The sequence below is a fragment of the Bactrocera tryoni genome, chromosome 2 (genome assembly GCF_016617805.1).
Source record: "Bactrocera tryoni isolate S06 chromosome 2, CSIRO_BtryS06_freeze2, whole genome shotgun sequence".
Taxonomy (NCBI): Eukaryota; Metazoa; Arthropoda; class Insecta; order Diptera; family Tephritidae; genus Bactrocera; species Bactrocera tryoni.
The window spans coordinates 65,314,470-65,332,414 of NC_052500.1; the positions used below are offsets into that span (position 1 = coordinate 65,314,470).

General features: G+C 33.9%; 1 protein-coding gene across 1 annotated transcript in view; it reads right to left on the bottom strand.

The window, feature by feature from the left end:
• Positions 1-17,945, bottom strand: part of LOC120767751 — a 163,873-nt gene that overhangs the window by 55,032 nt on the left and 90,896 nt on the right. Inside the window, exons 4-5 of the mRNA XM_040093965.1 lie at positions 5,535-5,766; positions 3,912-4,059 (exon numbers count right to left, since the gene is read on the bottom strand). Of these exons, the coding sequence (XP_039949899.1) occupies positions 3,912-4,059; positions 5,535-5,766 (380 nt within the window). The remainder of the gene's footprint in view (positions 1-3,911; positions 4,060-5,534; positions 5,767-17,945) is intronic.

Below are 17,945 nucleotides of genomic sequence, written 5' to 3' on the forward strand. Positions count from 1 at the left end.
GTATATTTTTCACATAATAACATGCAAAGTTTTTCTTTAGCTATCGTCCCTCAAATTAAAAAAAAATCCAATTCAAATTTTCCAGTTCCGCTAACGTTTTATTATGACTTATTCCTCAGCAAACGCTTTTTCCACTCCCATTATGGTGAAAAAATCGCATTTAATATGAAATGCTGAAATGAATTTTTCCACGCTTTAATTAACTTTATGACAAATGAACACTAAAATATGCATACACTCAATTTTAACCCTTCAAGCTACACACTTACATACATCCGTCTATAAAACTCGTAAATTTTTGAGTGACTTAATGAAAAATTCATAAGAAAAGCCACTAAGACTGAAGTGGAAATAAGCTTAAATGGGGACGAATATTTTGTTGTTATTTACATCAAATATATGCTAGGGTTATGCAGCAAGCTTTAAGGTGGCTAAAATGTGATTATTAAATTTGAATGGGTTTGGTTGTGGAGTGTATAATAATCCTTGCTGAGGTGCGGATGGGTTAAGAGAAGATTATGTGAGAAATTTGTGACTGGAAGTATTCGCTGGCATATTATTTATTAAAAAAATGTTTAGAGTAGAGGAAACCTAATTGTAGTCAGTAACAAAGTGCCCTGTAGAATATCCTAATCTTTAACAGTAGCAGTGTGAAGGAATCCAAATTGTAATGATAAGTGCATAACCATCCTATAACGAAAAATTTTGTGTGTATGAAATCTAAAAATTACTGGAAATCTAAGGTCTATTCTCTCGTTAAAAAAAGTATTTTTAAGTAAAGGAATTCTAATTGTGTTCAGTGTCAAAATGCATATTAAACTTATAGGAATAAATGTGTGTTTATGAAATCTTTAAATTCCGAAAGATCTAAGGCCTACAAAAGAGTTCTTAGACCGCTTTTTAAATTTTATAAAGTAATATTGTGCCTACCATCCCTGGAGGGAGTTGAAATGTCAATGAAGCTTTGAATGTACTTATAGTAAATGCCTGTACGTCTATAGAGTGCTGGACTAAGATATATGTATTAGATATAGAAAGAGCTTTTAAATAGGGCAATCCATATTTTATCCAGCAACAAAGTATATATCAATACTGCGAAGAATATTTGAGGTCAGCGCAGCGATATTTTTTCTTCTGTTTTGAACTTCAGAATCACTGTGGAACTATGTATGACTTCAAAAACAATGAAATGAAAAAAAACACCTCACTTCTTTACTTGCATAAATCCTTAAGCAAACCAAATTTTCATATAAAAATATCTAAGCGGAATAGGCAAATGCCATAGGTACTAGAAAAAAGATTCTAAAATAGTTGTATTTGAGTAAATAAAAAATATTTGAAAACGATATAAAATCCATTATTTATAGTTTTAGAAGCTCATCATTCGCTTGTATCGTGGTTGCTTTCCTAGCAGGTCTCTTTATGCGCTTGTTCGTGTCGGTAGTTAAAGATAACTCGTCATTTCCTGTGCTAACATTTGTTTGTAATGAAAACAAAACTCAAAATAATGATTTTTCATATATGAAATTCATACATATTTAATACAAATGAAGGTCTCCACATACCTACAGAAAGTATATGCAATACTCTTGTATGAAAGTCCAGCTAAAGAGTAAGTAGAACTGCCTATGCGCATATGAGTATGTCATGAAAAAGCGCCAAATCATTTTATGTTGATTAATTTGCATATGAAATGTTGCACACCCAAATATAATTTCCGGACTCAACATAAGTTGACCCACTCCAATGTGAATAAAAGGGAAAATATTTAATGGTGGCTTAGAGAGTAACATACATCCATACAAATGACGGATATTTTTGACTGTCATAAAATGGGTAGATGTGTAAATTCCTATAAATATATATGTATATATCTCACATAATCATGTGCGTATAATCAGTGATGATGGTAAAGCACAAGTAAGGGTAGTAACCGCACCAAAAACTGGAGTGCCCATACAAAATTTCAAAAAATTACAAAAATATCAAAGCAAAGTACAATAAATGCCGACACACAGCGCGCTAATAATGCGAAAAAGAAAAAATATTTACCCTTCACGCGCACTACTACTGAATGCTAACATATGCTCGGCTTTGTTGCATACTTTTATGCGCTAATGCATAAAACGGAGCACCTTACGGCCCAACCCCATGAATGTAAAGACATTTTACGCCGCTTGTTAAATGCGTTTTCCGTGTCATCACTACGGAAACAAGTTACGCCTACTTTTACACCAGCGCCGAGCACTTATCAAGTCCCAACTTGATGATATTTTGTCTTTACATAAACTCCGTTAATATTATTTCAACCCTTTGCTGTTGATGTTTCTGGCGCAACTTGCACACTATGCTCACTTTTTCGCTGTGTAATCATTATATTGCAATGATTTTTCAAATTAAGCATAAATATACACAGAAACACAGTATGAATAAGCCACTACGCCCTAAAGCATGCTAGACATTAGCAAATTTGCGCACGCCTGACAGCGACAAGCACGCAAGTATGCACTTTTCGGTAGCAAGTGCACAGTTGCCTATTGTTTGTCGGCAATTTGCGTTGCAGTTGTGTTTTGAAGCATTTTGGCTTGGCATTGCTTGACTTTCGCCATTGAGATTAACTTATTATTATATTTTTTTATTGGCAATACCTTTTTTCCCAAAAATTGCATGCAACAATCACATGATGGCGTCGTTAGTCTGCTGACAGTTAGCAGCAACAGCAAAGTGGTCTCCAACCACAACAACAATAAACAAATAACTATAGAAATTGACATATGCTGGCAAAAAAGGAAAAATTCACGTTTGGGCGTCGTCGTTAACTGTCTGCACGCGATTTGCGAGTGCGTTGCACGTCTACGAGTGTCTGCCCCGTACACGTGGAACACAACAAATATGCACTGTTGCCCGACACCCTCACCGCTGCTGCAGAAGGCAATCAGCCTAACCTTTGCCTTTGTTGGCTCAAGTACTTTGGTTGCTTTTGTTTTTTATTCGCTGTTTGCTTTTACTGCCCCCTTAACGACTTAAATTACAATTTTATTAAGCACACGAAAGGCGCTTTGATAGCGTTTAATGTCTCGAATTCGCATTATTGGCGCCATTTGGGCGCATTGCTGACAGTGAGGGGTTTAAATAATACAGTGTATGGAAGATAGTGAAGGTAAAACCGAAATAAAGTCATGAAAATATAGTAAAGAGTTCACTGAGACCCTTTAAGGCGAGTTTCTGCCACAGAAATGAGGGAAGAGGTCTTCTAGGAAATATGCAAGTATATATCCAGGAAAAAAACTGAGCAAAAATACTATACAACTGAGAAACAACTTCTGGAATTATTCCAAATAAGTTTTGAATATTCTTCTTATTACCAAAAAACCGTCACAACCCAAGACGCAAATCTGTGTTGAAGCTTATCAGTGTTTCACACCTTTTTCTATCCAACCGTTTTTAAAAAGCCTTAATACTAGGCCATTTGTGCCTTCATAACCTAACATGAAGTGATAAAATTGTGAAAGACATTGCAAAAAGAAAGAAGAATGATCAAAAGGTTTTGACAAATATTTAAAAATCTCATCCTGTATGCTATATACAATGCTTAACTTAAAAGAACCAAAATATAATACAATGAAAAATTTCTACATACAAATTAATATCACAATATCTCTGTGTTATGTTAGATCAATTCCAAAAAAATTAATCAAGCTCAAGAAATCATCCATTGAGTCGTCGACTTATGACACTAAACTTCAGTAAGAATTCCTTAGTTATACTAAAACTCTTATAACCAGTCATAGTTTAAAAATTAGGTGAGGAAACTATGAAAGTTATACTATGCAACATTAAATCGATTTAGAATTTACGTATTACTAATTAAATAAGTTAATATTAATACAAAATCTTCAAAGTTGACTCACCTTCCCACGGACAACCGACAATTTCGGCACGTAGACACACCGTTCGATCGTATTGTCCATAAGGATAAATACGAATTTTCGACGCAAAAATTATCGGTTGCAATAAGTTCTCCACCTCACTGTATGTGTTGATGTTGCCGGACAGGATCTGGATATGAAAACAGGAGAAAATAAAATATATTTAATAAAATCGAAATTATTATTATGCCAAGATAAGAGAAAATGGTTATTATATAGGTTATATTGGCTGCCTCAACAAATTTTTAGTCGGCTCAAAGTGCTTTTTCGATTTATGACTAGTTTTGTAGGACATCTAGGTACCACAATGGACCGGCGTTATAAGCTGTTCAAGTGAGTTTCATATTAGAATCAACCAGTTAACATAAACTAACCTAAACTAGGTTCCACTGGGTTCAAGAAACGAAGCTTTTCGATAATGTTCGATAATTTTTTTTTTTAATGAAATTATAGAGATGAGTGTGTTCCCTGTACAGATCGACCAACTAGCATAAACTAACCTGACCTAGGTTCTGTAAGAAAGCTTTTCGCAATATCTGGATCAATTTTAATGTGCTTTTTAAAACTGAATTACTAGAGCTGTAGCAGGCATAGAAACGTTACAATAAGGAAAAGACTTTTTCGTCAAGAATAAAAATCAACCTTGACTTACATAGTATACAAGGTGTTCGAAAAATATATTACCATGGTATTGGTCGGTTCATACTAAATAAATTCCAGTAACCTTTATTTACGTGTCTACAAGTATTATGGAATATTAAATGTTGGACAAATGTGAGGAAGTATTTAAGATAGTCATACTACATTATTTCGGCCATCGTAGACTTGTCTGATTCGACTATAAAGAAGCATATCTGATGTTTCTAATCTTATGGCTTTAAGGAATATTACGTTAGGTTAGGTTAATAAGGTAAGCCAATAAGCGACGCGCAGACCAGTTTTGGTCCTTTGCGATACGAAATGGAGTTCAGTTGTTAGGTCCAAAAGAAGTACTCATCCTTTAGAATGCCTGCGCTTGGCACAAATTGTAAAAGGCTCTGCAGCCTCACTATCGACATATCTTCCAGTATATCATAACATACGCAAGAGTTGGTCTATTGTTTTCCTGGTGCCATGCTCTAGATATTTCCTGCAGTCTTCTCGAGAATATTAAATGTGACTTTAGATTTTTTCGGATTTTTTTTTTATATAATTTGGACTTTCGGTTCAAAGATACTATTTTGTAAAGCTAAAGCAGAATGTTTTAATTACGTTGGTGGTATTCTTCCTGAACCCTTAAGGGAAATGAACCTTTTCTCAATAAGATCACTCTTTTTAAACTGTAAACGAGCCAAAAGGTTTAGGGAGCAATGAGTTGTATCTTTCAAATCTTTCTAGCTTTAGAGTAAACTATTTGTTGGTACTATTTGCTCTATAGTTCAAAATATCTCTAGTAGTAGTGTATTTAAATATTTCCCAAACAGAATATTTCACTTGCATTTTCAAATTTGCTTTTAGTTGCTTAAATCGCAGTCAATATAACTTTATCTACAAATATCATATCACTACTTTTCCCATAAAATTAAATACTTCTACAATCTACCATATCTCATAATCACCACTCACCTCCTTTCCTTGCGTATTCTTCCAGCGTTGCCATTTGGTGAAACCCGGTCGCCAATACTCCAGCACATAGGCTTCCGTATACTCCTGACCTTGACCCTTGCCATAGCGACCCTGCGTACGTATCGCCGTAATGACATGCGTTTGTAGCAAGTCGACCTGCAGGTAATCTTTCAACGCATTCGAGACCATATGTTTGGGGCACCAAGCGCCGCCATTATTATCGGTTTTCAGTCTGAAAAGAGGAAAGCAAAACAAATTGATTTATAAATTAAACGCTTGAAATGGATTGAGTAAAAAAGGTGTAGCAAGCAAAAAAAATGTTGTAAAAGGCAGCCAAAAAAGGCGGAAAAAGTTGTTGAAATAAAATCTGTGCGTTAATTAAAATTCCCGCAAGCCGCACCAAAGTGTGGATATCTCCACCAATGTCAGCGAGTATATGCGCCAATACCTGTGTGTATCTCCACCAAAGCTTCTGTTTTTGTTGTTGCAAGGTAAGCAGCGGCAACGGTTTGGCTGTCGGCTGATTGTTGCCCGTTGATAAGCATCCGCTGTGGCTGGCTACCGTTGCCGCTGCTATAAAATATGCGCACAGTAGCAATTGCCGAGCGACTAGCTACCGCAGCAGCTACCGCCGCCGGCTCGCCCGCCCCTACTATTTTTTATTGTTGATTGCTTCGGCGGAGGCTGCTTATAGCTTTGGTTGCAAGTAGCGGCAGCAATAGTAGCCGCGCTAGTAGTTAGGCTGTAATGAACAGCTACGCTATAACAGCTGCAACAACAACAACAGCAGCAAGTAGCTAAATGTTGCAAAATATCATAATCGAAGTGTTAAGAGCACCAACGGTTGTGCAAGCAATGTGCTGTTGTCGTCGTAAAATTTGTGGCATGCAGCACATTGTTCTGACATTTTAATACGCGCGCAACGTGCAACATGCTACAACGCCGACAGCGACAGCGACAGCAATAGTTATGTAGTTGCAGTTGATTGCTTACTGTAAACGAAACGCGGCGATAATAAAGAATATCTTCATGTGTGTATGTATGTGCTTGTATGTATGTATGCGTGCATATATATAATTGACTTTAAATGACGGCACCACACAGAGTTTGGCATTTGCCGCTTTCGGGCGTAAAACGCATGCGACAACAACAATAACAATAACAACAGCAACAACAAGAGGATTGTGAACTCGCGAATGTTTCAATTTCAAGTGGCATGGCTTAACTAAATGCGGTTAACGCGGTTCTCGCAGCAAATTGCGCTTCTGACAATATGTGCATATGTGTGTGCATGTAGCCGCCTCTTCTGCCGGCCTATGCCGTCGCTACACCTTTTTGATAAGTTCGTTAAGCCAACATCGGCACTGAGACAAGCGACCAGCAAGTAGCAGCAGGATGTTGTCTACGTAATGAAGGATTAATTTAAATTATGTGCTGCTGCCATGGCTCTTTGGCTCCAGCATGGCGTTATTGATATTCTAGAAAAACGGCAGCGTGATTCAAGGGATAAGTGTTAAATGAAAAGTAGTTGAACTAGTGTAAGCGTATAGCTGATTATCATTAAGGCCCAATTGATGACCGGATTCAGCAAAGAAATTTTTTTTTTTTGTAATCTTGTTAGCAATGTTACAAGTAATGCATATTGACCGAGAGTCATACTTTGCAATCGATACCAATTGTCATAAGTTATGATTACAAATGAAATTACCACTGTTATTGACGATTTCAGTATCAGTACAATATACTTGTAAGTATAATTACAATTAACACTATCATTCACATTACTACCGGTATTTACAAGTAAAAATAAAATCAGCAATATTTTTATCATTATTATTCCACAAATATTTAGAAAATATCAATATTATTAGTAGTATAAGGATCTTTTCAATTACAAATATCTTCACATTTGCGAAAACTGCCAACTAATTCACCAATACTTAATTGATCCACTAATTTATATATGATTACATTGTAATGATTACCATTACCATTACAAGTATCATTAATAATTATCAATACTATTGCTACAATATTAGCAATATTACAGGCTTACAGCAACGTCTTAAAACAATACACAGAATTAGCATATCCTCTCATTGTATACTATATCACTATTATTTGCAACAATGAATGCAAATACCATTACCATTATTATTGTAATTACCATCACTTAGGCTATGCTATTTGCACTAGTATTGTCATTACTAGTGTCTATACTTTTACCATTTCAAACTTAACCAATATCATTATCTACATATATCACAAATACCTTATACAAATACCACTACCATTATTATTGGAATTACTTTAGTTATGTCTTCGATTCCACCAAGCTCAATCACTTTGAAGACTATATTCTATATTATAATAAAATCACGAATCATATTTCCATTATCATGCTATTAACATTGCCATTGTCAGTGCTAGTATCTATATTTTCATTATTTTCAACCATTACGAACACGATTATCAATACAAATAAAATTTCATTATTAGTGTAATGGTTAGCTTTAATATCGCATATAGTAGTAGCTGTGAGCAAACTTCCATCATTTACAATCAGTCTCAATACCATTACTACTGTGATTACCAATACCATTACATCTACTATTAATAATAACATTACCACCGCGATTAAAAATAATATTACTACTATTATTATCAATACCATTACCCCTATGATTATCAATAACATCACCATTGTGATTACTAATACCACTACCACTGTGATTACCAATACCATTAACACATCGATTACAAATACCATTACTACTGCGATTACAAATACCATTACTACTATGATTAGATATACCATTACAAAACCATTACGTGTAAATTTTTTTTTAAATTTAATTAAATATTTTTTGTGTATCTGGTAACTTCCAAAGTTAACCTATAACTAAAATAGCGCCTCCTCGTATTTGAACACAGTGGCTTTACAAAACCGGCAGCTCCCTGTGCGTGTTCGCTTAATTGCAAACATTTGTGGCTACAACGCGTTTGCCTATAAGTCGATTGGCGGTTTTTATGCTCATTTCGAACTAACAACACACCATACTGCCCGCCACCCTTTCGTTGCTAACCTGTGTGCCTTTTATCATTCGTGCAGTTGTTGCTATGTGTAACAGCTTACCACGGTAATTTGTTGTACTTTCGCCTGTGGCATGGAGTAGCTTAATATGGTATATATTTGTTGCCTACAACAGTTTAATCATTAACCGTAGTAGTGGGTGTTCGAATGGTTAAATTTATACTAATAATACCAAGAATATTTTAACGGATCCTATAATTATAGTATAAATAAATAAGTTGAAGCGATAAATTAATTATAAATTCGTAGTAGTTTCAAAATCGACTTAAGCTCGCTAATCAGCTTCGAAAATCCTAGAATTATTTTAAGTAAAATAATACCTAATTCACTACAGCTGATTCGGTAGATATCATTGCTTATTCACCCCAATTTTTCGATTAATACTCTTATCTCAATTAGTATATCGCTCATTTTTTATCATTATCTACAAGCAAATCAATATTTACTAATGCTTGTATATAGTATGTATTGTATATATAGTATACCAGATATATATTTTATTACACAAAATAATTTATCAATTTATTAACACTTTCGTATACAACATTCCATCAATGAGTCTCACAGTGACTTCCTGCCGCTTTGATATGTACTGATTGACAACTTATCTTTTTATTTATCATTATTTTTCCAGCATTGTGAATAAGTTACGTAAATTGAACTAGGGGAGCGCAATATTTGCTAATTACTTTTTAAGTTCACAAATATTTGGTGACGATAAATACCAATACGTTCGTGGGTATAAAAATATACCACAAAACATTCCCTGTTCTGCGACTAGCCGGAAGTGTGTTAGATTAACCTTCGAAATAAGAGGTTTTCTTTATGTTAAAAAGTAATAAAAATTATTTGGAAGTAATTTATGACAGTTGAAGTGCCTATTGACATTTTGAGCATGACTTTTAAACTCATAATCCCATTTTGGCCAAAGTCAAATTAAATATTTTACACTCTTGATAAATATACACTATCAATCTTCAAATTGCTTACCAATAAAGCCACTCTGCCAGTCTTCACAATACATCAAAGTTAAAACTTATTCTTTCTAGCTTCGAATCGCACTTGAAAATTTGTTTTTAAAACCTACACTATTAGTTTTCTAAGTAATAAACCTAATCAATCAATTTTCTAGCCTTTCTTAATCACACTCTTTCAGCTGTCGCTAATTGGAAGCTTTTCTTAACTCAATACAAATGATATCACAAAACGACGCTTAGAAGCTGGTGATATTTAATTTTCTAATCTATAGCGTTTATCGAAACAAAGTTGAAACATTTGCCGTATACTGAATTTTTTAAAAGTTTCCTTTTGGTAATTAGTTTCCGAAAATATACGAGTATAAAATTGCTTACAGCTAGAGGTCCTTTGCAAGCCTAATACTATGTATGCTCCTTTTATTGTTTCGCTTTATGATTAGCAAGATTATTTGCTTCACTTTTCGAACACAATTTTTGGGTTGGGTTCATGTTTTGAGCTTGAAAAATTTTGTTCTCTAATTTGTGTCTAACATTTTTTAGCTTGGTGAAATGTTCAAAGGCTTACGGGTTTCAAAAACTCGAATTTTTTTATTGTCTTATTAAACTATACAACACTTCTAGAACATTGTCCAAAATTTTCAAGTTGATTCGAGTAATAGTTTCGGGGATACAGCCTTGAGAATTTGTGCGCTCGAGGCAAACTAGGCTAAGTGCGCCGTCATTGAACGCGTTTTTCTCGAAACAGTGTTTTTGAAGTCGGTTGGCAAGATTTCTTCCGAACTACTTAACCGATCTTCATGAAAATTTAAACAGGTCATTGAGATACAATTCTTAAAAACTTGGATGAAGGATTTTTTTTCGATTGCAGCTACTTGAAAAAAAAAATGTTCACTGAAATTATAATTTTGTTAGTAAAAACATCTACCAGAAATCCAATGTTCAGGTTTTTTTCCTTTCTTTAAGTTCTAAGTTAAGGTTTTTACCTAAAATACGTATTTTTTCACTTTAGATGATCATGTAAGGAGTTATCCTGCCAATGCGGGAGCATCTTTTTTTTGAGAGGTCACCAGAAATGGCGTCGCAATGGCCGAGCTTAATATTTTAAATATTTTTTCCCATAAATTCAGAATTTCTTTGTTAATAGTGTAAGTTTGTAACCAAAACAATGCTGACAATAGGCTGTTTTTTACCCGGGGAAACCCCTTAAACGTGTTTTCAGGACATTCTGTTTGCAGAATCAATGAATAAAATTTCTTCGAAATGGTTAGAGCTAAGTATCTGTTTGAATTCACACGAAGAAATAATTATTTTAACCATTCCGATGTCTAAATATTTTCAGAAAAACTATACTTTTTTGGGAACCCGCCATTTTGGCGAATATAAAAGTTTTATCTAATCTTTCGATCATTACCTACATCCAAACACAAATCCTTTGGTTTTTGGATTTTAAGCAGACAAATCTTTCTGATTGTAAGACACCTTTTTTCGTGATTCTGCCTGGAGATCAGCTGCGGAGGTAAGGGAATCAAAATTTTTTCAAAATGTATCACCGTTTGTTAAAGTATTGTAAATTAACTTGTTTTTATTTGTTAACCGATAATGCCACTTCGTAAATGCCAACAAAGTTGGAAGATATTAGATCAAAGTCATTCAGAAAAATCGTGGCTACAAATCTCTAGAACAAAACTTTTATTTCAAAGATTTGATTGCATATATTTGCAGCAATTAAAGTCTTAGGAAAACGATAGCATAAAAATTTGCTAAAATGTTCGAATAATAATATAGATTACTTGTGTTTTACAATACATTAATTTGATATAACATAAACATTATGAGAATTGGTGGCTTAAGCGCAACCTCACGAACGAATTGAGCAGAAAATGCTACGGCATGCATAAGAATGAATACATTTACTCACTACATTCATAAAATTTATGCACACAAAGATATTCTGCATTAACTTTCATAATTTTATAGGTATATCGACTTATGAGCTTTTCTCAAGTAATTTTCATAGCTAATTGTTACTTTGTTTTTCGAATCCATTAACATTTTCACAGGATGAGTCTACCGCACGCTTAGCTAATAGATGTGCTGCCTTAAAAGCCTCATTTGCAATACTTAAAAATCCTCCACCTTATCGTCGCAAGCCTTATAAGGCTTCTCAACTGTCAAGCCAAGATGTTCAATGCCAAACCAAGAAATTAGCAGCGAGTGCAAATAGCGTTTATTACAAACAGCAAAGGAAATGTAAACACACTGTACATACAGACATATGTAAATAGAATATAAATGGAAGTGGAGTGGACTGTGGTCGGAGTTTGGCTAATCGTTAGCGGTTGGACGGAGTTAAACGATACTAAAGCCGAACTTCCGTGGCTGTCAGCGAAAACATATGTATTTCCATACATACATATTGACGACGTCTGCCAGCTAAGCAGACTAGCAAGTTCATTATAATATTACTGCCATAAAAATTAAAATGCAAAAAATGCGAAGACAGAGACAAAACAGAATACATGAACAGAAACGAAGAGTTAGAGAAGAGAGCAGAAGGAACTTGCATTTCACCGCAGGTATCCCGTAAATGAATGTCGGAAAACGAATACCGACTGCTGTTATCGAATTACCCGAGATTAGCTTAATGACAGTTGATGTTGCTGCTGTTGTTGTTGGTGGTATTTTATATTAACTGACTAGTTGCTGGTTTGTTGTGCAGATGCAACGCATAGACGATGTGAGCAAAGTAGTAGTCAAGTTGAGTGCTTCACGAGATAGTACTCGGAGGCTACTTCAAATTACTGCATACTTAAAATATTTAAAAGCAACAACGACAACAACAACACAGCGGTAGTTTGAGCGCTGCACATTGACAGTACATTAAATTTTGCGCCACTGCCAAATGGCATGGCGTATACTCGTAAAAATGGAGTAAAATCAGTGAGGCAAGTAGCAGCATTACGACGGATGTGGCATGCAAGTAGTTGGAAATTGGTTGAGATGGCAGACGAAGCGAGCAAGGGCATGCACGCAAAGGATACACGGTAGCGCTTGCAGCGCGTGCATAAAGAAGTGACTACAGAAAGAAAAGTAAATAAATAAAAAATGAAAAATAAAATGAAATACAGGAAAAAGCGTTAACTTTGGTTGCACCGAAGCTGGAATACCCTTCACAGCTGCATTTATTATAGCTTTTTATTGTTATTTATATATAATTATACATATTATTATAACCAATAAGGATATAAAATAATATTTAGATTGGTTTTGAACCGTCCATTTGTATGGCAGCTATATGCTATAGTGAGCCGATCTAAACAATTTCTTTGGAGATTGTAGCCCTGCTTAATAAAAAAATTCCAGCCGAATTTCGGGAAGATATCTCATCAAATGAAAAAGTTTTCCTTACAAGCACTTGATCTTAATCGTTAAGTTTGTATGGCAGCTATATGCCACAGCAACCCAATCTGAATAATTTCTTCGGAGATTTTAGCATTGCTTTTGAAAATAATCCACGCCAAATTTCATGAAGATATCTCATCAAATGAAACATTTTTCCATACAAAGACTTGATTTTGATCGTTCAGTTTATATAACAGCTATACGCCATAATGATTCAATCTGGACAATTTATTCGCAGATTGTAGTCCTGCTTATTAAAATAGTTCCAGCCGAATTTCGTGAAGATATCTCATTAAATGAAAAAGTTTTCCCTACAAGCACTTGATTTTGATCGTTCAGTTTATATGACAGCTAAGTATATGCTATAATGGTCCGATATGAACAATTTGTATGAAGATTATTGCGTTGCTTTAGATAATAGGTCATGCCAAATTTCTTGAAGATAACTCGTCAAATAAAAAAGTTTTCCTTACCAGGACTCGACTGATCGATCAGTCAAGCAGAAACTGAGGGACTATTTCGCGTAGATACTTGTATAGTATATACAGACGGACTCGGCTACATCGACTCAGCTCGTCACTCTGATCATTTATATATATATACATACATATATATTTTAAAGTGTCTAGTTTCATTCTTGACGTTACAAACTTCGTAGCAAACCTAACTTACCCTGTTCAGGGTATAAAAATTAAAATAAAATCAAAAACACACACAAAATGACATGTAAAAGCAACAAAAAGACATACAACAAAAGATATTTGCAACCAAAAAATATATGCAGACATTTATTCAACTAGTTGATGCTTGATTTTGTTGTGGTTTCTGCATGTTGCAGCAACATCAATTGTGTCATTGCCAATGTTGCGGCCACATTAACTCGTGACATTATTTGTTCGCTGTGGAGTTGCTGACAGTTGAAGTTGAAGTTGCAGTGGTAAAGGGCAGCATTCGTTGGTACGAAGCAGTCAAAAACAAAAGAAACTACAAACAGTAGCTGAATTTTTCCGGTTTGTTGACTTGAGCAATAATAATAATTAAAATGAAGTAGCAAAACATCCAACGCGAGGAGGGGAGCAAGCAAAATTTATAAGCATTTCTAGTGATCTTTATGTGAGTGGAGTCCTTAAAAAGCGCATCTTCATGCATGGGCAGCGCACGAAATGACTAACTAAAGATTGTTTTCGCCCAGTAATGGACCAAAAGTCAGCAATTACTGTTGGTGAGTAGACTATAAACAATAAAAACAATGCCAAGCAGCTGCCAATAGTTGCTGTGACTGATATAGGCATGAATAAATATATATATTTATATATACTGCTATAAAATGTCCAGCAGTCTGCGGTTGCATGCCACAGCACATCATCAAATTCAGTTGCAGGCATTTGCAATAACGCAAAGTGGTCGCTAGTAAAGCAGCATAATAATGAATGGCTATAAAATTATAAAAAAAGCCAAATAAATACGCTGCCACTCAGGCGCAGCAGAAACAACAAAACAACATTTTGTCGCTGTCTATGTTGTTTCCTAAACTTTTATTGATTTCGAGTTTCGCAAAAGAAAAGCAGAAAACAGCAAATGTTGCCCGACTACTGGTTGCCAATTTTATGCAGATTATGTTGCAGAGTTGTAAAAAAGTCAGATTTTTATAGCTTAACTTAATTGAAAAAGTTTTTTATATACCCTTTGGTTATAAAAATGTTTATATTTAAAATAAAAGTGATTAAAAATTAAATAATAAAAACGAGTTTAGTACGAGGAGGAGAAACTTTAAAGATTTGTGACTTAGGAAAGAAAGTTGGAGTTTGAATAATATACATATTTATATAACGTTTTCAAGAAATAATTTCCTTTCATTTATTCTTGTGCCTATGTTGGAGTAAGAAAACTAGAATTTTTTATTAAGTAGGCGGAATTTAGACTATTTCATCGCATATTAGCAAATTACATCGGTCAACAAAAGAATACTTTCTTGAGTTTCTGTTTTCATGCTCAAATTCTGATTTAAAACATTGAGCAAAAATAAAATTTTTATTTTTAACTCTTAATTGTTATAATTAAAACCTGTAAGACCTGTAAGAATTCCATACTATCCGCGGGTGCGATTGATGAGTCTTCTGCTTTGTGTGTAAGAAATATCTTGAAAGTTCGTGTTCTCTGAAAACTTTCAAAGGAAAAGGGAAACCCCCTTCGAGGATATCGGAGCTAACGGAGATCAGATTTTCAAGCAGAAGACTCTGATGACGATTGGGCGCTATATAAAGTAGGACTGGCTATATACAAGTCCGAGTTAAAGAAAGATAGGACAGCCTCGAGGAGAGACTTCTGCGAAAGTGTAGAGGGCTGTCATAAGTTTTAGTGAAATATTCTATTTCCCTGGGGCATGTAAGAAATTCTGATGGTGCGTGGATCGTAAACAGCGTGAGATTGTTGAAACTACAGGTACTCCAGTATATTCACTTTTCGTTCCTGCATTTCGCTTAAAAAGTGTCACTAGATTTATAGATGAGGAATGCACCGCGACCTTAGGTCTATTGTGCCCAATCACTAGGAGAACTTTAAGGTGGCTGTACAGATGATGTTGTTGCACCAGCAGAATTCTGCCGAATTGATAGCGCATAACCGTATAAAAAATCCGGGTCCGTTCCAGTTACGTAGACCTGACTGTCTTGAGGACGGAAGGCTGTACAGCCTTCAAAGACCTTTTGGATGAACGTCACCTCACATGGGTGCTGAACTCGTTCAAACCTTCAAAGACCCTAATGGCATCATACCAGCGCAACTGCAACGTACAGGAAAGGTGTCATGCAGCTGAGTGGTCCCCATCTATGCGAACTGAGTTAGATTAGTCAATGTTCCGAAAGCCTGAATTCAAGTTGAGGTAGCGTTTATGCCGATAGGCTCATTAGCCTATCCTCGTTTCTGTCAAACTCGTTGGAGAGACTCATGGATCTGTACGATATTAGGAGCAGCATGCCAAGGCGTAAACTGATAAGAACCCATGCCTACATCAAAGGTAGGTCGACCGACACTGCTTTACACGATGTATTGCCATGACTGGTGAGAGCCCTTACCAAGGAATTTTTAAGGGAAATTTGGTATACTTAATTTAAAATAAATTGAGGGCATAGCTAGCGTGACAGCCGGAAAACAAGCGGTTTTCGGCAATTATATATCAATGGCGTTATAAATTGTTTGAAAAGTTTTAATGAGTATTTACATTGGGAAATTTTGAAGAAAAAAGTAGGATATTTTTCTTCCTTTTGAGTTTTATCTCAAATTTTTATACGTTTTTTTGTAGGGGAAATCAAAAATTGGATTCGAAAGAATTAAAAATTAGATTGTATTATTCTTCTGAAATAATAATAAAATTTAAAAAAATGTTTTTATTGAAAAAAAATAAAGAAAAAAAGTGCTATGAGAAATGAAAACATAAAAATATTTTCTCCTATTAAATTTTTTTTATTAAAAATATTTTTATTTTTCATAACACTATTTTTTTCTTTAATTTTATATTATTAAAAAATATTTATTATTTATATATGTATTTAAAAAATAAAAAAATATTTTTGTTTTAATTCACTCTTGGGTTTTTTATAAGCTTTTGAAGTTTAAAACCAAATTGAGTATAATAAAGAACTTAATAAGTTTTTAAAACTTATTTTTTCATTTACATAATATTAAAAAATCTTTTTATTTAAAAATTGTAAAAATTTATACAACCTTTAAGGTACGAAATTTTCATGCGGTATTCAAAAGGGCACATTAAAGTGATGATGTATACGGGAACTCATATAATTTCTTGCGCTTTATAACAAATTTTATTCGAATTATTCATATTTAATTATTAGTTTAAAGCCTGCGATGACAATATCTAACGACAAAGCCTACCAAATACAATACAAGTCAATTATCTAAGTATTCTGCCAACAGCATTCAGCCGCATTGGTGAACCTCTGCACACACTTGTGCCAAACTATGTATTGAAAATCACAATAAAAAAAGAAAATAAAAACAAAACAGACACAGCATAGCAATAATAAATATATTATAATAAACACAAGACTTAAGTCTTGAGGCGCAAATTAAAAAACTATCATTCTTTAACACCAGCCAGCTTAGCGGCTCATCAGCATTTAATTATAGACAGAAGTGCTATTGTGCATACGTAATAACAAAATTATGTGAATTTTAAATATAATTTGGCTTTATGAATATAACTACATTTATATTTATGTATAGTATGTATATACGTGTGACTTTTTGTGCTCAATTATTGTTCATTATTTTTTTCAGTCTTGGTTGAGCCGAAAGTTGCAAAGCCAGTGGAAGTAGCTTTGAAGAAGCCAACAAAAATATTGTTTTTTTCATTTTCTCCATGTAATTACATCAACCATACATAATTATTATTTAATCAATTTATTTGTTTGCATATATCAATACATAATTATGCGTTTTATTTACACACAAGCGCAGAAAGATTAAAATTTCGCTTTTCAGGCCATTTACAAGTAAATGAAGAAGATGAAGACGGGAATTAGTTTTTGAAAGTTGTATGTCAGACTTACATAATTCATTTATAATTGCTTTATTATGCTGGATAGTATGAAAAAAAAATTTTGGTGCTCAAGGGTTTTGTTAAGCCATAACAACTTTTCTCAAAATTAGATGTTATTAAATAAATTTAAATTATGCATATGTATGTCTTCCAGAAATAATTTGCCGCTTTCGCTACAAATAAATATTTCAATTTTTTTCTGAAAATTTAATATTAAAAAAGGTTTTGTTTTAAAAGAAAAATGGAAAAATGTTTTAAAAATTAAAAACAAAATGTAGAAAAAAATACTTTCAGAAATTTAAAAAAATAAAATTTTGAAAAAAGGGTTTGAAAAAACTAAATTTAAGAAAAAATTGATAAGTAAATATTTTAAAATAAAA